The sequence below is a fragment of the Chaetura pelagica genome, unplaced genomic scaffold, assembly GCF_000747805.2.
Source record: "Chaetura pelagica isolate M959 unplaced genomic scaffold, ChaPel_1.0 scaffold360, whole genome shotgun sequence".
Classification (NCBI taxonomy): domain Eukaryota; kingdom Metazoa; phylum Chordata; class Aves; order Apodiformes; family Apodidae; genus Chaetura; species Chaetura pelagica.
The window spans coordinates 271,489-294,092 of NW_009951950.1; the positions used below are offsets into that span (position 1 = coordinate 271,489).

General features: G+C 38.2%; 1 protein-coding gene across 1 annotated transcript in view; it reads left to right on the forward strand.

Annotated features, from left to right (window-relative positions):
• Positions 1-637: 637 nt before the first annotated feature.
• USP9X (ubiquitin specific peptidase 9, X-linked) overlaps positions 638-22,604 on the forward strand; it is an 81,180-nt gene continuing 59,213 nt past the window's right edge. The window contains exons 1-11 of the mRNA XM_009997764.1: positions 638-894; positions 2,672-2,817; positions 3,128-3,207; positions 12,078-12,190; positions 12,966-13,184; positions 14,480-14,595; positions 14,835-15,086; positions 15,163-15,301; positions 16,865-17,017; positions 20,236-20,340; positions 21,783-21,989. Of these exons, the coding sequence (XP_009996066.1) occupies positions 799-894; positions 2,672-2,817; positions 3,128-3,207; positions 12,078-12,190; positions 12,966-13,184; positions 14,480-14,595; positions 14,835-15,086; positions 15,163-15,301; positions 16,865-17,017; positions 20,236-20,340; positions 21,783-21,989 (1,626 nt within the window). The 5' untranslated portion in view covers positions 638-798. The remainder of the gene's footprint in view (positions 895-2,671; positions 2,818-3,127; positions 3,208-12,077; positions 12,191-12,965; positions 13,185-14,479; positions 14,596-14,834; positions 15,087-15,162; positions 15,302-16,864; positions 17,018-20,235; positions 20,341-21,782; positions 21,990-22,604) is intronic.

Genomic DNA, 22,604 nt, shown 5'->3' on the forward strand with positions numbered 1-22,604 from the left:
AATTTTCTTCATATAATCTACTACAATATTAGTTGGGAATGTGATGGGCTTTGTACTGGGCCTGAAAGGTCAGTGGACTCAGGCTTTCATAGCCACGTGCTGGAAGAAGAGAATACAGGTCAAATGCTCCAACTAAATACTGGTCTGCTAATAGAAGTAGTTTGGCTGCAGCGTCTCTATTAGCTGAGGTGGAATCAATCTCAAACTCCCTCTCACATATCTCCAGTTAGTATCAGAAGAAGAGTATTGAAAAGGATGACAAATTTGGCTGTTTAGGCTCTTAACCCTGTAATTTCTATATAGATCTTGATCAGTGCCTTCAATTCAAATTCCAAATCTATCGTAGCAGTTCAAGTGCAACAGAATCAGAGTAAACAGCTGCATTTTGGATGTGTGTCAGTTTCTCAGTGGTATAGGGGTAATTATCAGTGTAATTTTTACCTAGAACATTACAATCATGTTAAATATTTCATAAGTTACATTCTTCTGATGGCAGTTGTACTCAATAAAAAGAAACACTAAGTCTAAAATAAAAGATTCTTTATAGCACTGTAATTGGTTTTGTAGTGTTCTTTTCCAGGGAGAAATTACTTTTATATGCATGTGTCAATATAGTATATTGTCTTTGGTTTTATTCCAGGTTATGCAATGGTCTCTGCAAGATGGCATGTTCTTGAGTTGGAGCTTTCTAAGGCAAGCATATGCTGGTACTTCAACTTTACTAAGTGGACTATAATTTCTTCTCTCACATCAACTACATAAGCAGACAAAATTGCAAAAATCTGCCCTGTGTCGAGTATGACAGCCACGACTCGTGGCTCTCCGGTAGGAGGGAATGATAGCCAGGGCCAGGCTCCTGATGGACAGTCCCAGCCTCCCCTCCAGCAGAATCAGGTATGGTATTAACAATCAATTTGTCTAAAAATAAAGTAATTACTACTTTAAAAGCAGCGTTTCTGAATTATTTGAGTTTGTATATTCCTAGAGATGTCGTGTTGTCTGGATGTACAAAAAGATTTTGAGGCCAGTGCTCTGAGCACTGCCTTGCAAAAGATGCTCCCTTTTCAGGCAGCCACATGGTTCTTCCAACCATATGTGTTTTGCATAAGAAGGTTCCTCAGAACCTCGTTGTAGACTTACCTGCCACATATTGGTAAAACTACTCTCCAAGTTCAGTCTATAGCTTAATTCTGCAAAAGCATGTCTTGGATAAAACTGCTTAGAAGGGGTATCCACTCTTCTAAGACCAGCTTCATCTAGGTCTCCGCTCATTGTACTAGACTTCCTGAATAACTTAAAGATGTTCCTGTTGAGCAGATTATCCAAGCAAAAACCTTAAAATATGATTAAAGTAAAATTTGATGATTCTTTCTTGTTGGGGAAAAAAACCCAGAAAAAAAAGCTTTTTAACAGTGCAGCCAAACCCATTTAAAAGAAAAGCCACACTTCGTAGTTTAATTCAGTATGAAGATTATTTTTAATACCATAAAATTTAGTGATTGTTATTTCCAGACAAAGAATTGTTCTTTGGAGCATGTGTGGTGAGCTCACCCTTGGCTGCCAGGTAAGCCTCCACTGCATCACTTGCTCCCTCTACATCAGTGGAATGGGGAGAGAATTGGAAAGGAAAAGTGAGAAATTGTATGGGTTGAGATAAAGGCAGTTTAATAAGTGAAAGACTAGGATGCAAATGCAGTCACTCACCACCAAGATGATGGATGCCCAGCAAGTCCCCAAGCAAGAGCTACATTGGGAAAAACTTGCCCTGCTGTTTTATTGCCAGGTGTGATACTGTATGGTATGGACTATCTCTGTGTCAGTTCAGGATAACTGTCCCAGTTATTCCCCCTCTCAGCCTTTTGCCTACACCCAGTCTATTTGCTGCAGGGGACAAAGTGTGAAACACAAGGCCTTGAATGTGTGGAAGAACTGTTCACCAACAGACAAAACACTTGTGTAACCAATATTGTTTTGGTCACAAGTCCAAAACCCAACACTGTAGAGGGTGCTGTGAAGAAAATTAACTCCATGCCAACCAAACACCAACCAGCCTGTGAGAAACACTGAGGTTTTGGTCCTCCCTTGTTTTTCTAAATCTTGCTGATCTGATTTGAATCTTTATTATTGCCAATTCATCCTACTTCTATATACAAATAAGCATAATTCTACAAAATACATTGTATTTTTCATGGTCCATCAAAATGGGCGGAACTAATAATTTTCTTGGAGTTTGTAGCCAGCCAGTATGTTACTAATTTTTAGCAAACCTTTTTAGGAAGTGTTTTTCATTATCAGTTTCTTCTGTGAGGTTGATGAAGTTTATCTTTCTACATAAAACAGTAATATTTTTTGTAGAAACTGAAGCTTCTGTGAAGTGTTTATTTTCACCTTCTAAATAGGTGGTATGCTGAAAGTAGGAGTCTATTACAAATCAACCCAATTTCCTTGCTGGGAAAGTAGCTTAATTTTTAAACTGTCATGACACAAAGCATGTAGTGCATTTTATGCTCTGTTTTTTTGTTAATACATCTGAAATAATTTTTTTTTTTCTATTTTATGATGACTGGTACTTAATTCAAGTGATTCTTTGAAACAATGTGAAGGGAAAATGCCAAAATAAGTGGTATCCAAGTGCAAACAGTATTTTAAGTATTTTATATTCCTATTTCAGACTTCTTCACCTGATTCTTCCAATGAGAACTCCCCAGCTACCCCACCTGATGAGCAGGCTCAAGGAGATGCTCCACCCCAGCTTGAAGATGAAGAGCCTGCGTTTCCACACACAGACCTGGCAAAGTTGGATGACATGATCAACAGGTATTTTCACTTTATTCAGAGTGTCAGTTATTTCAATTATTTGTGAAAGTACTTTGATAGTGGAGTCAGGATTCTTCCATCTTTGTTTAGTTTGATTTCTTAAAGTACTTTTTTGTTGGGTTAGAATTGTAAGGAGAAAGAGGATTGTAGCAGAGGTTGTTGTTGGTTTTTTTTCTGATGGAGTGCTTATCAGGACCTTTAACATTTATTTTCCTACCCTGTGTTAAAAGCATTACTAAGGGACAAGGATTCTTGATTTTTAAGAATCACAATTGAAATATAGGGGGGTTTATTTTATTTTTTAATATAGGCCTCGATGGGTCGTTCCTGTATTGCCGAAAGGGGAGTTAGAAGTTCTTCTAGAAGCTGCCATCGACCTAAGTAAAAAAGGTAAGCCAAAAAGATAATGATTATTGGGCCAGTGTGTGAAGTCTTTTCTTATTCTTTTGAATCCCTTGTGCAGGGTTAAAAATTCTTAATTATTTCTCTTACAATCCTGATCCTGAAGATGGTGTCAGAGTGATATGCAGAATCTTCATTTTTAGAAAGCCATCAGTGTAGCTAGAAATTAGGTGCTTTAACATGAACAGGGAAGTCGAGTAAACTCATAGCAATAAAAATCTTGTCATTCCTGTCTTGCCTGTTTTCTGTATAAAAAAATCAGACCTAGTGGGCTTGTTCTTTGTAAGAAATACTAAAACTCAAAGAATCAGTTTTTTAAAAATAAGTTGCTCATCTGACTTTCCAAATGTCTTGCTATAAATTTTTGTTCAATGTTGGCACACACATGCTTTTGAGAACATTAGAAAAAGTTAGAATTTTTAACAGCATGACCTAGACTAGCAATTCTACCACATTACTTCCTGTGTCTAACTTGCTTGGAAGTAGGAGGGTTCTGTGTCAGAACTGTATATGTGCTTACTAAATTGTACTAGTCAAGTTGACAAGTTCTCCTGAAAAGTTGCTTTACTCTCCTATTCCAGTCAGTATTTGTTGCTCCAGTATTTCAGTAATACCAGAAGTCAGATCGAAAGATTTTTCTAGGATATCTACACTTACTGGCTAGTTGTGTTTTAAGTACAGTGATACACAAAGTGCCTATTCCTTATTTTTGCATAGCTGGACCTTGATGACTTAATTTCCATGCTAATAAAGGTTATTCTTAGGCAGTTTTAAGAGTAAAAAGCTAATTTGTGGTCATAATATTCTGCGTTATCATGATTGTTTTCTCTTAGTCTTTTGCTTTGGAGCACAGTCTGGAGAAACAAAAGTTAGGGTGTACCCTTGTGATACAGAATAGGATAATGACATGTTGCCAACAGTGATTTATGAGCTGTACTTGTGCTTGCAGTTGGCTTATTTGCATGTAGCTAGGTTTGGCTGAAATCCTAAGGTGAGGTGACTCTTTACTGTGACGGTAACAGCACTGGAACAAGCTGACCAGAGACATTTTGGAGTCTCCATCTCTGGAATCATTCAAAACCTGTCTGGACACGTTCCTGTGTGATCTCCTCTAGGTGATCCTAGCAGAGGGGTTGGACTAGATCATCTTCAGAGGTCCCTTCCAACCCCAACCTCTCTGTAATTCCATTGAGTATAAAATTCTGAAGTGCTTGCATCTGTTCAGATTTAAAAGAAATGCCAACTTCCAGAAAAAATTGAGCCATCGATGTGTCTGGGCTGTTAGAATAGTGCAGTAAAAAATTTCCTGCTTGTGCTCTGTAAGAAAGGAGATGCATATACTGCCAACAGTTAAAGTCATCCTTTAAGAAAGCCAAACCCAAAAAACTGTCAATAAAATGAAGTAATAAGAGCAGAACAAGTTTTTGGCTATTCCTAGCATTGATGTACTTCTCCTAAGCATCAGACGTAGTTGAAAGTTCCCACACAAAAAGTCACTTCTTCCTCTTGAAGTTGTGAAAAACAGTGGAAATCTTTTTATATGCTTTATGAACTTTGATTTTTACTAAGTTATTGCTGCCCAATTCTGAAAAGGGTTTCTGCATTCCAACTGAATTATTCTTCCTCTTACCCTCTAGATGAATTCCTATGTATTTAGATATGCAAGGATTATTGGCTAAGGAGAAAACAAAGGAAAGCTGTTAGAAGTAGTTGTTTAACTATGTTATCTTTATGGTTACATTCTTGGGGTTTTTTTTTCCTTCCTACTTGAAGATACATGATGACTAAGATGGTTGTTTTTTAATAACCTTCATTGCACAAGGAATATGATAGGGTACTCTCTTGGTGTAACTGACAGTTTTGTTAGCTCAAAACTGGGCAGACACTGTTTCGGAGTTGCGTATAGATAGGGAAGTAATACAAATTATTGTTTTGTACATTCATTAATAGATGGAAAAATGTATTCTGTTATCTCAGTAAGACCTAAAATTGGCCACTTGCTACCTGTTTATGGCAATTTTTCTTAATCTGAGGAGTTCTGTTTCAAAAGGGAAGAACTGAAAGGATAATTAATCGGCTATTAATTATCCTTTAATTAGGATATTATTAATTTGGCTATATAATCAGAAGTAAAATAAGCAGCTGTTGAGTTACATAAATTTTATACTGCAGTCTGTAACTCATTTAGATTGTAAACAATAAAACCTAAAAAGAACTGTCGCGGGCCGGTACCAGGGGGCTCCCGGCTGTCAGGATGTTTCCACGACTGCCCCCTCGCCCCCCAACGTGGAGAGGTTTGTGAATGAGCCCGAGGGTCACATGTGGCGCTGCCTCTCTCAGAGGAACGGCCACTGCGGGACCGTATCTTAGAGGGTAGATTAGAGTACCCTCTCACCATGCTCACAAATTGTTACTGAGACCAATGATTAGTTTATGAATTAATCAGTTTATTAAGCGTCAACATAAACTAAGGGATCAAGGTTCAGGAGAGGTTAGCTAGGTGTATATTGGAAAAGGGATTCAAAGGTACTGCGATCTATAAAAGGCACACTCCGAAGGAGAGGTGTAAAATCAATGGAGTGAAAGAGTAGAAATTGAGCCCGGTAAGAAAGTGAGAGTGTGTGTGTGCGCGCGCGCGCGTTTACCCTCCTTCCATAGCGTGCGGCTCGAAGTAGGTGACAGACGCAGGCTGGGCAGGCTCCTACTCCGGTCCGGTTTGGTCCAGGCTGGCCAGGCAGGGTCCCTGCAGAGCGGGCACAGGCGCTCCCCTTTTCCACTTCTCCAGGGAGCAGGCGCGGGGCAGCCCTCCCTTCCCTCTCGGCTCCTCCGGACAGCGGGACGTTCCAGGCTGGTTCAGGTCCTGCAGCAGGGTCTGGTCCCAGGCAGGCAGAGAGCGGCCTGCAGATCTTGCCCCCTTTTATAGATCAGAGATCATTGTTCGAGAAAGTACCACTGTCTAAATTAGCCAATTAGCATTGGCCAGGTCCATACTCTATCAGAGGCAGTTTTTAACCTATTGTTTATCTTTCTGCTAGTTATCATAATCCCTATGTTGTTTTCTTGCTATGGACTTATCTGGTAGAGCAAGAGGCCTGTTCCAGTCTGTCCTTGGCTGAATCAGTAAAAAGGTGCCGCTCTTGCTTTGCTGGCTTGAAAGGCATTTTGTTTAGTCTTATGTGGGGGGAGAGAAGATGGACTGTTTCCCACAAGAACCCACCAGATTTTTTTTATCAATTACCATTTTGTAGCAGTTAAGGATCTTAGGTATCTGTCTTGTTCTTAACATTGCCAGTGGCCATCAGCATTGACATTCTGGAGTGGCTCTGGTGTAACTGCTGTCTTTATAACCTTGTCTGTAAAATAAGAGTGATATTTGCATCCTCTTTTCAGTTCCTGAAAGATTTAAGGAACATAAGTGAATTGGAAGTGCTCAAGAATTAAATGTCATCATTAACCACCTTCAACTGCAAAGAAGCAAATTTGACAGAGTAATATGAATCTTATCTAGACTGTCACTTGCATTATTTCTGGCAGGTGCTTTTATTTGTGGAAGATTATCCTTTTATGCGTAGGCACCAATGTATCATTCTTCATCCAGCAAGCCACGAGACTATCAAATGAAAGCACAAAGTTACTTGCTAATAGGAGAGAACCTTTTTGCAAGAGTGTTTAATAGCAAGACTGATGTTTGTCTTCATCATAGTTCTGGAATACAATAATAGAATCATAGAAAGGTTTGGGATGGAAGAAACCTTAAAATATAATCTGATTGCACCCCCCACTGCAGGCAGGGACACCTCGCACTAGCTCAGGTTGCTCAAAGCCCCATCCAACCTGGTCTTGAACACTTCCAGGGAGGCGACTTCCACAACTTCTCTGAGAAACCTGTTCCAGGGTCTCACCACCCTCACAGTAATCAGTTTCTTCCTAATATCTCATGTAAATCTCCCCTCTTTCAGTTTGAAGTCATTACCCCTTGTCTTGTCTCTATTGCTATAAGCCCTTTTAAAAACACCCCTCCTCAGCTCTCCTTGTAGGCCCCTTCAGGTACTGGAAGGCCATTGTAAGGTCTCCCTGGTGCTTTCTTTTTCCCAGGCTGAACAGCCCCAACTCTCACAGCCTGTTACCTGTAGGAGAGGTGCTCCAGCCCTCTGATCATCTTCATGGCTGACCTCTGGACTCATTGCAATAGCTCCATGTTATTTTTATGTGGAGGACCCCAGAACTTGACACAGTACCCCAGGTGGGTATCATGAGAGCAGAGGGGGAGAATCATCTCCCTTGATGTGCTGGCCAGGCTTCTTTTGATGCAGCCCAGGACACGGTTGGCTTTCTGGGCTTTAAGTCCACATGGCTGGCTCATACTGAGCTTCTTATCAGTTGACACCCACAAGTCCTTCTCAGGGTCACTCTGAATCCATTCTCCACCCAACCTGTGTTTGTGCTTAGGGTTGCCCCAACCCATTTGCAGGGCCTTGTACTTGGCCTTGTTGAACTTCATGAGGTTGGCATTGGTGCACCTCTCAGGCCTGCCCAGGTCCCTGTGGATGGTATGCCTTCTCTCCAGTAAGTTGACCACACCACACAGCTTGGTGTCATCATCAAACTTGCTGAGGATGCACTCAATCCCACTGTCCATGTCCCTGACAAAGAATTTAAACAGCTCTGGTCCTGGTACTGGTCCTTGAGGAACACCACTAGTCACTGGTCTTTATTTGGACATTAAGCCACTGGCCACAGCTCCTTGAGTGCAACTATCCAGCCAATTGCTTATCCACCAGGTATCCGTCCCTCAAGTCTATGTCTCTTCAATGTACAGACAAGGGTATAGTGTGGGATGGTGTCTGTTTGGGCACAGAGGTGAAGCTGACCTGTAGCTCCCTGGGCCTTCCTTTTTCCCCTTTTTGAAAATGGGGGTTATATTTGCCCTTTTGTGTTTAGTGGGAGCTTCACCAGGCTGCCATGACTTCTCAAATATGATGTATAGTTGCTTAGCAACTTCATCGGCAAGTTTCTGCACTTCCCATGGATGCATCTGTTCAGGTCCCATGGACTTGTGCACCTTCAGGTTCTTCAGATGGTCTCAGACCTGCTCTCCTCCTACATTGGGTGGTTCTTCCTTCTTCCATCCCTGCCTTTACCTTCTGCAACTAGGGTGATGTGCCTGGAGTCCTTGCCAGTGAACAGAGGCAAAAAATTCATTGAATACCTCAGCTTTCTCCATATCCTAGGTAACCAGGTCTCCTATATCCTGGAAAGGGCTGACATTTTTTCTAGTCTTCCTTTTATTATTGACATACCTGCAGAAACTTTTCTTTTGCCCTTTGTGTCTCTGGTCAGATTTAACTCTTTGAGAGCTTTAGCTTTCCTAATCTGATCTCTGGCTGCTCAGACAATTTCTCTGTATTTCTCCCAGGTTACCTTGCTTCCACCTGCTTATGAAGTGTTTTGAGTAATTAGATTTGTTCCAGAAATAACTGTCATTGTGAGTTGGATGCTATAAATTTGAGAGTAAAAAAAGTTTTAAGGGTTTTGGGTTTTTATAGGCACAAATATTCTCCACTCTTTCAAAATCTCAGCTATTCTGCAGTACCTTTATTGTGGATTTCATTGCTCCTAATGTTCACATACAATTTTTAACACGCTGCCAAAACTTTCCAACGTGACACAAACACAAGCAGGATTCAAGGCAACTTTTATAATTTATAACTTGTTTAAACTGAAATGAGATTTCAGTGTACAACATAAAATGTTGAACCTTGATTCCAGATCTTTGCTTTTGATGAATTACAAAGGCTTACTGAGTGGGAGAGAGGCAGGCATTAGAGCAACCCCCCCAGAAAAAAAACAAACACGTTTGTGTTTATGAGCGCATGTGCATCCGAAAGATACAGCCCAATAATGGGAATGTCCTCTAAACACCATGTCTCTCAGGATGATCCATCTGCATTTTTGTGAGACCACTCTTGTGTTCCTTACTGAAGCTGCACCTGCTGCATTTTCTTAGTTTTTTGTTTTGTTTTGTTTCCATTTGTCTCAGTCAAGGGTGGCAAATTTGTGTCCTCATGTTCCAAAGTTTCTTAGCCAGGTATTTGGGCTAGAACAAGTTCAGTGAAATGAACTACAGCAGGGTCAGTGCCATGTCTTGGTGCAGAAGGACGTTCATGCTGCTGATGAGTAAGAGTTATTGAAAGTCTGCCAGACCTTGTGAATGCCATGCGTAGCCGTCGTGCCCATGGGCAAGTGTGGGTTTCCCCGGAGCTTATTAGCTTCAGGTCACTGTCAGTTCTGCAGTGTCTGAGCCAGCCTTTGCCAAGCCACTGAAAGGTTTCTGTTCTGCCCTTCCTGAAGCTCCAGCTCGAGGGTAGGTTTACTGGTATGGTGCCACACCAGTGTGTGGAGCCAGCTCAGCTCCAGGATTGCAGCTACGGAGTTGTGTAATCCAAAATCCTGAAGAGGAGCTGGATGATTTTGCTTGGGGCCTTGGTTTTCCAACCCTATACTGTTGAATACCCTTCAGATGCATCAGAGTTTGTTCATATGCAGTTGTCTGGACTGGCATGCTTTGTGGACCCAGGGCACTCCTGCTTTTGTGGCAGGGTTGACAGACTCGGGGTGGTTTATCTAATAAATTAACCACTTTTAAGTGCTGGTACAGAAATCAAGTGGCCCTCTGTTCTTCAAACCCCTACTTGCCACCCCTGTACACTGTATGTTGCACATCACCTTTCCCTTTCATACTTACTTTTTCTCACTGTGTAATCAATTTCTCCAACTTTTCTCTGAATACTTAGCTCATGGCTGCATGCACCTACTTATCTCTTGTATTCTTCCTTATCCTTCCCTGCTCTCAGAATTTGGACAACAGGGAGAATAATGCTGCTTGTGATCTTACCTAAAAGCTAGTGATAAGAAATCTGGTTCAAGCAGGAGATGTCAGATGTCTGGTGTTAATTGCTGTTTCTTTTCTCACTGTCTTTGGATTACTCTTGCTTCCTTTTCCCACCTACTGTCTTTAAGGACTCTTGTACCTTGCTTTTGATGGTACTCCGGTCCTTGGAAATGCTTAGCGTTGGTCCCTTTTGTAGGTGACATCTGCTACTTCGGCAGTATGCAACATTGTGGAAGAGGCTAGAAAGTGATTGTTTATCCAGGAGTCATACAAGTATTTTGTGAGGTTCTGTGTCTTCCCTCTCTACAAGTTCAGTGGAGAAAGAACGTACGCTGTTTTGGTATTCCTGAACTTAGTTTGAAATGTCTTGCTGACTGAAGCTTGCCAACGATAGGAGAGATGGTCCAAGAAGTACTTGAAAGTTTGAGACACATTTCAGTGCCATATACTGATACTCTAAGCAGCATTAAAACTGCTTTAGTGACTGCCTTAACTTTGTATTCAATAATTAAATTAACTGTTAACATTTGAATTCAGAAAGGAATGTTTCCCCTAAGTCAAGTTGGGTGCTGTGCCTGTGCTCTGTTTTGTACAGGGTGAAGTCATTGTTACTGCCTTGAAGAGTTAATTTAACATAGTCCTTTGTTTACTGCAAATGCCTACATTTTGGGCAGTGTCCATCTCTCTTATTTTGTCATGTTGTCATAGTGGTGACTTGTGGTCTTCTGTTACTAGTTTTAACACTATATAGTGTAGGGATGTGTATAGCATATACCTCTGGTAGTGATAAAAAGAAGGAATACTGGAGCAGTTTTCAAGAAGGTGACAGGGGCTCTCCAAAAATTCCTGCTTTACTTGAGTTGCTTGAGAACTATACCCACTGTAAGAGTGTGGGCTAGGAAGCCCTATTACAATAGTTTGGAAACCCTTTGTGGTATATACTAAGAAGCAGGGCAGATATTAGGTGATCTCTTTTGAAAGGAACCTCTGTTGTACAGTTTTGTTACTATAAGGAATTTCAGTTTGATATCACAAATCAATCCTTACCAAAGCAATGGAAGTGACTGTCAGGATGTCTTATTGAGGAGGTTGCAGGAGTGGTTGTGTTGGCAAGTTTTTGTGGATCTGGATGCTGTAAGCTTGTTGAACACTTAAGACTTACTTAAAAATTAAACTTGCTCTGTAAAGAAACAGTGCAGGCTGGTAATGGTTTTCTTTTTATAACATGCCCAGTGGCTTTCATTGTTTCCAATGTATACTGATAGATGTTCAATATATTTTTCTGTTGGCTTTTAGTCCTATTTCATTTTTTTAACTGAATTTTTGAAGATGAATTACAGATCTTTTGAAATGCAAGGTTATAGCTGAAAGAAAAGTATGGAGCTCTGTTCTGTAATTTTATAATTGACGTATAGTGGCTGGAATCGTTTAGGGCAGTGTTTGATCTAGCCTTGTTGTTTCCTGGCAGCAGAATTACAATAAACTATTGGAAGTGAGAGTGAGAAGCAAAAGGACTAGTGTTTATTTTTGTAGGTTAATTGTTTCTGGGAAGCTGGACAGGTCTCACCCTTTCTCGTCTACACTCATTGGTAGCAGCTTAGTAAGAGACAATGTAAATACATGTATACCAGAATGATGGAATATAAAGATCATACTTATCTTTGCTACTCTATCTTTACAAGCATGAAGATAACCCTTATGTTCCTAAAATTATTTAAAAATTATCTAAAGGACTGCAGTTCTTGAGGTGACTTTACTAGAACATTAACCCACTGGGTTTTTGTGCTTTCAAGTTTATGTAGGTTTGTCTTCATTCAAGGCTTATTTTTAAAAAATAATTCTGAAACTTTGAATCCCAAACCTTTGAAGTCTAAATCGCTGCTTTCAATATTTAAAAGTTAATGTAATTTTATATGTAGATATTACACATCTAATAACTGTTTTTTTCTTTTCTATTTTAAAATAGGCCTTGATGTTAAAAGTGAAGCATGCCAGCGATTTTTTCGAGATGGGTTAACAATATCTTTCACAAAAATCCTTACAGATGAGGCAGTAAGCGGCTGGAAGTTTGAGATTCATGTGAGTTTTTAAAGTTGTGTTTCTGAAAAGCATAGTAATTTAGATGAGGAAGGAGACTGCCTTTGTGCCTCTGAGGAGACTGCAAAGACTGAATATTATTTTTGAAACTCTTCAAAACAGAGAACTGGAAGAACTCTTGTATACATGGCTCTTGGAGGTAGCAGGTGGAGAGGGGGAAGTAATCCTTCTTAACATTGTTTCAACTTAATGCCTCTGGTGTTTTTGGAAGGAAATAAAGCATGAGAGATGATACCAGGAGGAACTGAACTTTTTAGGTTCAGCACTGAAACACTTGTTAGGCAGGCGGTCTTAGACCAGAAGTCTAGAGAACTGCTTGCTTTTATGTGCATGCTCTGACGTGAAAATTTGTATTTTTAGTAAAAGCTTTTAGGAACCTGCTAACTTCTTAATGTTTATAGCAGCTCTTTGAATACAAAAACTACTTGTTGGACAGCTAATCACATGCCAAATTAGAAGCTTTGAAGATCTTCATAAGCAAATTAAATTCTGTGAGAGAAATGGGTGAAAGAAGGAAGAGTTCAGTAGTGATTCATTAATATCTCAACCAAAAATATGTGTCTTTTCCGTACATTTAATTTTTAGTTGAAAACAAATATTTCCAAGTTTGTTTAAAGCCTTTGTTGGAGGAAGTACAAATTAAAATACCTTACAAAACTCTTATGCAACTCTGTGTGCTGGGTACAGATGGTTCAGAGTTTATAGTTCATTATACAGTCACCTTCCATATTCGTGTTACTGTTTTTTTTCTTAATAGAGATGTATTATTAACAACACTCATCGACTAGTGGAACTTTGTGTGGCCAAGCTGTCCCAAGATTGGTTTCCCCTTCTTGAACTTCTTGCCATGGCCTTAAATCCTCACTGCAAATTCCATCAGTACAATGGTACTCGTCCCTCAGAAACAGTTCCTGCAGGAGTTCAGCTCGCTGAAGATGAACTTTATGCCCGTCCTCCTGACCCACGATCACCAAAGGTACAAGAGCAATTTCAGATATGTACTTTTAATTTTATGCAGTGTTAACTAACTACACAGTAGCCATAGAGAAGTGATTGGTTGTATTGGGTTTTTTGGGGGGATACGGGTAATGCTTCATTCTCCGTCACGAAGAAGTTCTGCTGCTTTTGACTCATACATTAAATGATGATCAGTTAAAGTTTCCCTTCTAACTCTTTGACTCCTTGGTCCACAATCAAACTGTCCTTTATTTCAGTGATAAGCTGGCACAGCTTTTTTGGAATGCCATTACTATTGTGTTAATTGGCTTGCTTTTATTTGCCAGTTGATGGATTTACCTTCCCATTCAACATGATTTTGTAGGTAACACATTTTGTGGAAGAGATTATGTGACAAAGATGGACTTTTCTGTCCCTTTTCGTATAGTTCCCAGTGATGGGATAAATGTCTTTGATTGGATGTGTGAGATGCTAGTGGCATTGTGGTGTGAGGGATTTGGTGTTTGTTGGTTTTTTGTTTGGTGGTGGGGGTTTTTTGTGTCGTTTGGTTTGTTTGGGATTTTTTTTGTTTGTTTTTGTGAGGTGGATTTTTTGGGGGCTCTGAGAGGTTTTTTGTGGTTTGGGGCTTTTCTTGGTTGTTGGGGTTTTTTTGTTTGTTTGTTTTTTTTAACTGGCAGTATGGGTTAGTAACCTATTACAGTTCTTGGATCTGAATTTCCCAGAATCAGGCTCCAAATGGCATTGGTTCAACTTCAGTAGCTAACCAAGTTATATTTTTGTTTCTCTCTTCTTTTTTTTTCTTTTTTTTTCTTTTTAGTAGAACTGCTAGCTATTGATATGTAAAAACCAAAGATAAATAGCTTGGTGTTGTTGGACTTCCTTGCGTTGTTAACGGTGTACAGAAGGATGTTATTTTGCATTCTTACTGCTTTTATATGCAGCATTGTCACATCCAGGACCAGAAGAAAATACCAGAATTGTCATGCTTGCTATAGTAACTTAGCAGCTAAAGATGAAGCTGAAGTATAGTCTTTTTTATTAATATCTATTTGATAAAATTCTATGAATACCTATAGTAGAGCTTGTGGGTTTTTTACAAGATAATGGGAAAGATCCTGTTGTCTATTTCTAAGCATTTCCTTAAAACTGAGTATTTAAACTATATAGGTAAGCTCACTTGTCAATGCTTTTACTTTCTAACAGTTGATTGTGCAAGGACTTTTTAAAAGCAAGTTTTATTACTAACAAGTGCTTGAAAATATTTCTAGATGGTCAGTTGTAAATGTCAGAAAATAACTGTTTCTTATGTTTCAGGGTTGGCTAGTAGACCTTATCAACAAGTTTGGCACATTAAATGGATTTCAGATCTTGCATGATCGCTTCATGAGTGGGTCAGCATTGAATGTTCAGATAATTGCAGCTCTCATTAAGTAAGTTTTAAAAAATAATAAATAAAAAATCATAAAATACTGTTTCTAAAAGACAAAATATTAAGTTAGTGCAAAGCGTAGTCTTTTCTTGAGGTGCTTCCCCTCACTCCATCTCTCAACTAGTTGTTAAGAGCACATTTCCTGTGTTTGTAAATCATAGAATGTTTTGCTCCTTACTATGTTAAGTGTTACACAACTACCGATTTTGGCACTTTTATCCTTTTTTTCTTTCTTTTTAGGCCATTTGGACAATGCTACGAATTTCTAACATTACATACAGTGAAGAAATATTTCCTTCCAATTATAGAAATGGTTCCACAATTTTTAGAAAATTTAACAGATGATGAACTGAAAAAAGAAGCAAAGAATGAAGCCAAAAATGATGCTCTGTCAATGATAATCAAATCTTTAAAGAACTTAGCTTCAAGAGTTCCAGGACAAGAAGAAACTGTAAAAAACTTAGAAATATTTAGGTTAAAAATGATACTTAGGTAAGATGCTACTCCTAATATGATACGCTACTTTGGACATTTTTTTCACATTTCTTACATTTAATTTCTGTTGCAGGTTGTTACAAATTTCTTCTTTCAATGGTAAAATGAATGCACTAAATGAAGTTAACAAAGTAATATCCAGTGTGTCATATTACACTCATCGGCATGGTAATCCTGAAGAGGAGGAGTGGCTTACAGCTGAAAGAATGGCAGTAAGTTCTCCTTAACTAAAATTAATTTAATAGATTTTCTTCCTCATTATTACTTTAATTATGCAAGTAGCTGTATATTATGGAGCCTGCAGACAGCTGATTTTCATACAGGAACATAGAGTGGTTTGTATTGGAAGGGACCTTACAGGTAATCTAGTTCCAACCCCCTGCCACGGGCAGGGACATCTCCCACTAGACCAGGTTGCTCTAAGCCCCATCCAACCTGCCCCTGAACACTTCCAGGGATGGGGCATCCACAGCTTCCCTGGGCAACCTGTTCTTGCAGTGTCTCACCACCATCATGGTAAAGAATTAATTGCTCATATCTAATCTAAATCTATACCCTCCTAGTTTAAAACCATTACCCCTTGTCCTGTCGCTATATATTACATCATGGTAGTAAGTAATTTTAATAATAGTCTTTTTGTAAAAAAATTGGTGTATTGAGTTTCAAAGCTGCTGTTGAGAACTGTTTTCAGTACTGCTAAAATGTGTTTTAAAAAGTACTAGATAAAACATTTTAATTTTATTCATGTACTGTGCTGATTCATGCTTGAGTGCGTGTGTAGGAAACTAGTAAAATGAGCATTTCAAGGAGTAAGGACAATTTTATCTTCATTTTTCTGAATTGGAATTGTTTGATTTTTGCACTGTTCTGCCTGATTTTTGAGACTGGCTACCTGTTTTAAGGGTAAAATCTGTAAAAGGACTTCTAACAAAAAAGAATGACTGTGGTTTGACTTTTCAAAGCATTTGGAGGATACATACTCCCTATAGTCTGGCATCTCAGACCTCTGTTTTTAAATAAGAACTTATAGGTTTAGGTATTTCACGAGATTAGCTTGAATATGCTAAGTCTGTAATCATAGACACTCTTGGGAGGTATGATGCCGTGTACGTTTGTTGTCTTTTCCAATGCTCAAAGCACACGCTGCTTTGCTTCAGTCGGAACAAAAAATAGATTCCCCTAATCTGACTGTATTGATGACACCACTAAAAAAATTGCTTCTACTTAAATATGGTTTGAGTATTTGCCTCTAATTCTGTTAGAAGCATTTAAAACAACACCACAAGTGGCAGTAATTAAATAATCTAACCTTAATATCAAAGTCCTTGATAGTGCCCTTTTTATGTGGTTATGCTGTAGGCATAACAAGCAGTGAAGCTAGAAGTATCTGAAACAATTTGCTTTTTATATTTATTGATTGGGAATGTTATTCCTTGAATGGAAAAGTTAACTGTTACTCCTATTGTTTTTTTATGTTTGAGGTTGCTTTAACATTGTTATGCTTTGACTTCATTATTCTAATATGTGCAAAAAATATTTCCCCTTAAGATAACATAGTGACTAGCATATTGCATTATTTAAAATGTAGGGGGTTTTTAAAGAGGAAATTGAAGTTAGATACCTTTCTTCTTGTGCTGCATCCGTCTTACTTCTCCCAGTTAGAATATTGTATACGAAGTCATTAATCTGTAACAGGTTGACTTTTTTTTCCCCACTTAAATACCAGTGACAGCACTTTAATAATTTGAGATGCACTGCTTTCTTTTTATATTCAGGAATGGATCCAGCAGAATAATATTCTATCAATTGTATTGAGAGACAGTCTTCATCAGCCTCAGTATGTAGAGAAGTTAGAAAAAATTCTTCGTTTTGTCATCAAAGAGAAAGCCCTCACTTTGCAGGACCTTGACAACATTTGGGCTGCACAGGTAACGAATTCAACAGCTTGTCTGCTAATGCGCAGATGGGATCTTGTTGTGTATCATGTATTGATACGACAACTTGTGCTTCTCATGCTTGGTGTTAGAAATAACTAAAAAAAAAAAATTGACAACATTTGGGCTGCACAGGTAACGAATTCAACAGCTTGTCTGCTAATGCGCAGATGGGATCTTGTTGTGTTATCATGTATTGATACGACAACTTGTGCTTCTCATGCTTGGTGTTAGAAATAACTAAAAAAAAAAAATTTGAAATCAAATGGTGTTCTTTTTTAACATCCTGGATCCGAAAATTGTCCTATCAAATGTCTTTAGTAGAAGAAGTCAAGTACACATATCTGTGAAGTCTAAAGGAACAGTTCAGAACATGGTGCAAAGATTGTCTTTTGTAAGGATTAAGTATTAAGGAACCCTCAAAGTTGAGCAAAGTCTAAATTACGAAAGAACATGTTACATTATTACATGGTATTTAAAAATTCATTAAGAATGTATGTTGCTGATCTCTGATTTCACTACAGTTTTATATTTTTTTCCTAGCAGAGCGCTATTAATAAGGCTGATAATAATGACTGTTCTAGGAATTATTTAACAGCAAATTAATTTATTTGTGTCATAATGATTATTGGAAAGTGTATACATTTTGCAGTATTGGCTTGTTTACTTAAGTGGTCAATGAAGCTGGACTTCTAGCTATGGGCTGTAAGAGTTTAGCACATATAAAGGGCAGCTGAAGAGACAAAAATCATTATTAGTTGTTGAATAGACAGAATATAAAAGGTCATTTTAGAATAAAGATAAACATGAACACATATATCCTTCTTCATAAGTAATTGGTTTTGAAACTCTGACTTAATTGTGCAAGTATGCATTTAGGTCAGTCTTTAAAGTGTGGGATGGCTAAGTTAGATTTCCAAGATAGAAGGCTTTACCAGTTTTGGTAGGTAGAGAGTTGAATTTCTTCATAATAGTTTATATGGGGCTATGTAGGTAAGGCAAAAAAATTTCCTGTTGAACTCTCTATCTGAACCCACAAGTTTTCTTGCTTTTACCCTTCTGATTCTCTCCCCTTGCCCACTCTGGGGTGGAGAGGTGACTGAGCAGCTCTGTGGTGCTCACTTGCCACCTGGGGCAACACCACAGCAAGGGCTAGTACAAAAATTATATCCTTAGTTTATGGGTGTTCTTGCTCCTCTGAAGCTGTAACAGTTTGACTTAAGTGGTTTATGCCCGTGTCCCTATTTTTGGGTATTTTATTTTCAGGTTCCATTTAAAGAATTTGGGACTATAGGTGATCTAGTGGAGGTTTGACTTGAGATCTTTGGTGTTTAAACTTCCATTCCAGCATGACAGTAACTGCACAGATGGAAACTCAAGAAAGTGATTCTTTTCTCATTGTCCCAAAGTCCTGTATAGAAAATTATATCATGTAACAGCAGTTTACAGATTACTTGAATTAAGGTTTGTGATTATACTGTTCAGCTGGTGGTCTGTACACCCTTCCAGACTGCCTTTGTAAAATGTCCATGGAGGAAAAAAAAAGACCTGAGAAATTAGCTTGCTGTTAGTAGGCTTGCATTGGCTGTGTTAGAGCTTCATCTTTTCTAAAAAAATAAAACAAAACTGAAATTTGGAAAAAAAGTCTCCCAAGCAATGCTATTGCTCAGTGCCTGGAAATGGAACATGTGGATAAGCTAGTTTAAGCCAAAATTTTCAGCCTTCTGTAGAAATGTGATAAGCTGTGCAACCCTTAAGATAGGCATATTCCACCTCGAAAGCTGCAAAACCCCCCAAAATATTAGGAATGTATCTTGCATACTCTCAAATACCTGGCTTCCTCTGCTCATTTCTTAGCTTTCAATTAGATAGTTGCCACAGTGCAGTTGCTGTCATTTTGTCCTGCTATGTTTCTTTGTGTGTGTGAGAATGTTGGATTCAGTAAGTCTTACCCAGGTAGGTGGTTGCACTGTGGCTTTGGCCATGGAATTAAGTTAGACTATAAGGTAAGAATATAAAAATCTGCTAATACAGAATGATTTTGATCAACTTCACTACTCCTTCTGTTTTGTAGCTTTTATTTATTAAGTTCTTATTAAATGACTGCTTCTAAGAGCAGCTGGAGCATGAAATTCAGTAGTGAGGAGTTGATGTACTGTGTAGCTTTATGTAACAGGCAGACTATTTTAGCTCTGGATCAGTGCAGCAATGGTGTGGTTTTGCTTTCAGGCTAGAGCTGTTATGTTGCTTCTGGGTTTAGAGGATGTGCATGCATCAATTTACACCTGATAACATAGAAATGCCCTGAGAATCTCAGTATACAGCTGGAATAAAAATAATTAGTTATGAGAAGTAATCAAGTCATGTTGCTTTTGCCTTTAGAAGGCAATATGTTATGCTTGTGTTTTCATGTCTTACAAAGTGAGTGCTCGCAGCATAGGAGTATATTTGATTCAAGGAGTAACATCAGAAGTCTCTAAAGGCAAGCATTAAGTTGCAGCCTTTGGATTTGCAGGGAAAGATCCAGCTGGACAAGAAATAAAATGACAGAGGTTAGTGTTGAAGCCTTGTTACTGACATTCTAGTGCATTTAATTAGAACTTTGTATGCACTTCCCTGTTTCTCTACAGCAAGCTGACAGTTCACACACACAGTTCCTTACCTTATCCTACTGTCTTGTACTCCATTTTCAGGCTTTTCTGTTCTTACGGGCTTCCTCATGTCTGTGGAAAACCTCCCAAGACAAGATTGTTACATGCTTTATTCTTCTTGCCCCGCCACCCCAGCAGCTGTATACACCTCTCCTTTTATTTGTTAAATTGTGGATGCTCTTTTTGCCCTGTATGCTCTCATTTTTTCTTTCTATCCAGGAAATGGTCTGGTAAGAGAGAGAAATTATACAACGTATTGCAAAATCAAGTAGAATAAGACTTTACTGTCTACTGCCCAAGCATGATTTTGTTGAAAAAAAAAATATTGTCACTGCAATTTTTATATTCTAAGTAAATGTCTCTGCACACACAGAACACACTTAAATACTTACACATACAAGGGAAATCTAAATACTGTGACTTCCCAGTGAAGTAAGTATTCAGTTTACCATGATATTCCCACAGCGTCAGCTTTTCTTGCTGACTACCTCAACCTTCTTGTAAAAATTATGTAGGATGTCTTGTTGCTTGACTTGTGGTTTATTTTTGTCTTCTTGACAGGCAGGAAAACATGAAGCCATTGTAAAAAATGTACATGATCTCCTTGCAAAATTAGCTTGGGATTTCTCTCCTGAACAGCTTGATCACCTGTTTGACTGTTTTAAGGTAAATATGCCTGTTTTGACTGTATTCAGGAAGTTAATTGTGAAGTTGGAAGTTACATATCTGTGACTATTTCAGTGTCTACTTTATACTTGTTTTAGATGCGATCAGTTTCCTTGTGTTAAATGACTTCATAATGTTTAAAAACAGAAATGCAAATTGTGCTATTCTTTAATGAGCATTTTTTGGGAGATTTTTCTGATTACATCCTGCCTAAAGCAAAGGCTAGTTAGACTGGTTTAATTGGCAGTTTTCTGGTTTAAATGCTTTTGGGTAATGCACATCTGTTGAGGCCCATAGTATTAAAGTGACATTTAGCAATCCCAATAATACTGAATTTTTCAAACAGAAGAAGTTATTTATCTTAAATATATATTTTGCATTTGTTCCAAATTATTAAATGTTCGTGATTTAGTAAATGATATTTTTCTCCTGGCTAATGTAGATAGGTTTCATCAAGGTTACCTGACACTGCTACTTTCAGTCTTTTAAGTAGAGGAGATTAAGGAGTACCCTGCTCCTCCAGCTTCATATTTTATAATGTAGTAATTTTTCTCAGATTAATGTAGGCACAGAATGAAACAGTCTCAGGAAAATAATGTTGATTTTTTATAAACTTAGAATGGCTTGATTGAAATCACAGAACTGTGTGTTTCTGAAAGTTTGTTATTCACTGGCTTTTTATGTATGTTAAGATTAACATTTGTAGCTTCCAGTAGTGGTGCTGTCTGGCTTGTTGTACTCTTTGACTTTTAAGAGACAATCTGTTGTACTAAAAAAACACAAGTATAGGCATGTTTTGGCTTACATGCAATTTGGGCTCAAAGTAATGGGGTTCTTCTAGTTTGATCATGATGGGTGTGGAGCTTTGTAACCTAGATACTGAACTAAATGCTCAGAAATTACAAAACTGTTTCAAGTTGTGTCTCACCTTGAGAGGTGTTTGTGAAGTAATGTTATATTGGAAACTTACTCAGGAAAAGGTTAATGTAAAACAGAGGATGTTTGTTTCAGTCAAATTCAGAGGCACTAGTGATAATCATTCCACTGATTTAGTGATTGTAAGTTATTTTATGTCTATTAAGTATAAGCACAGGAGTTCTGAGAAACCATTTGCAAGAAAGAGCTGTGTCCACTCTATAATGACCATTAGTGAACTTGTCAATGGTAATGTCAACTTCTACAAGCATGTGTGTGGTCTTTATTTAAAGATCCTTTTTTTTTTTTTTAAGTCTCAAGTCAAATACCCTTTAGTTGTAAATGCTAGAAGAGCTTCTCAATTGTGTCTGACTTACATATTGATCTAAGGTACTGTTTATTTTTAATGAAAGAAATGAATGTGAAAGTGTTTAGATAGTTACATCACTTTATTATTGCATCTTATGCTAATGTTGTGGAATTTATTAAAAAAACCAACTGTTTTTCCTATAAATGTATTTTCTTAGGCAAGTTGGACAAATGCAAGCAAGAAACAGCGTGAGAAACTACTTGAGTTAATTCGTCGTCTTGCAGAGGATGACAAGGATGGTGTGATGGCACACAAAGTGCTGAACCTTTTGTGGAATTTGGCTCATAGTGACGATGTACCAGTCGATATCATGGACCAGGCCCTTAGTGCCCATATTAAAATCTTAGATTACAGCTGTTCACAGGTGGGTAACCTGGTGTGTTCTGTTGTGAAATCAGTCACTGACAGTTTATTTCCATGCTCCATGAAAAATTGAAAGGATTTGGCAATTTAACAAAAAAGTTCCTTGTTGAAGATTTGTATTATTCTACCAACATCCACATACTTTTTAAATGTTATGGGATGTATTTTAAATAACACAGTTTGTTGTTTAATTGAATAGAGTGCAATACATCAGTTTGCCTATCTTGTTGCAATTGATGGCACATTGGAGGAACTGGGAAAGTGTCCTACCAAAGTAAATACATAGAGAAGAAAGCAGCCCCCCTCCTGTCTTTGCGTTTTTCTGAACGAAATTATACTAATTTGTTTGGATGTTTTGTTGTGGATTTTTTTTCATTAAGTCCTTACATGTCTTGCATTAGAGAGGACCTAGCAAAGAACAGGAAAAACTATCACACGCTTTCCTTCCCCACCCAAAATTCTGGGGAAGTCTGCTAGAATAATAATTCATTGTGGTTAGAAATCAATCCATTATCGGACTTGACAGCTGCTGGCAGGTTTTGTTTCATAGTTGTTAAGAAACATTTTCTTATTCTTTCTTGCTATTTTATATCAGTATTCTGAGTACGAATGACTA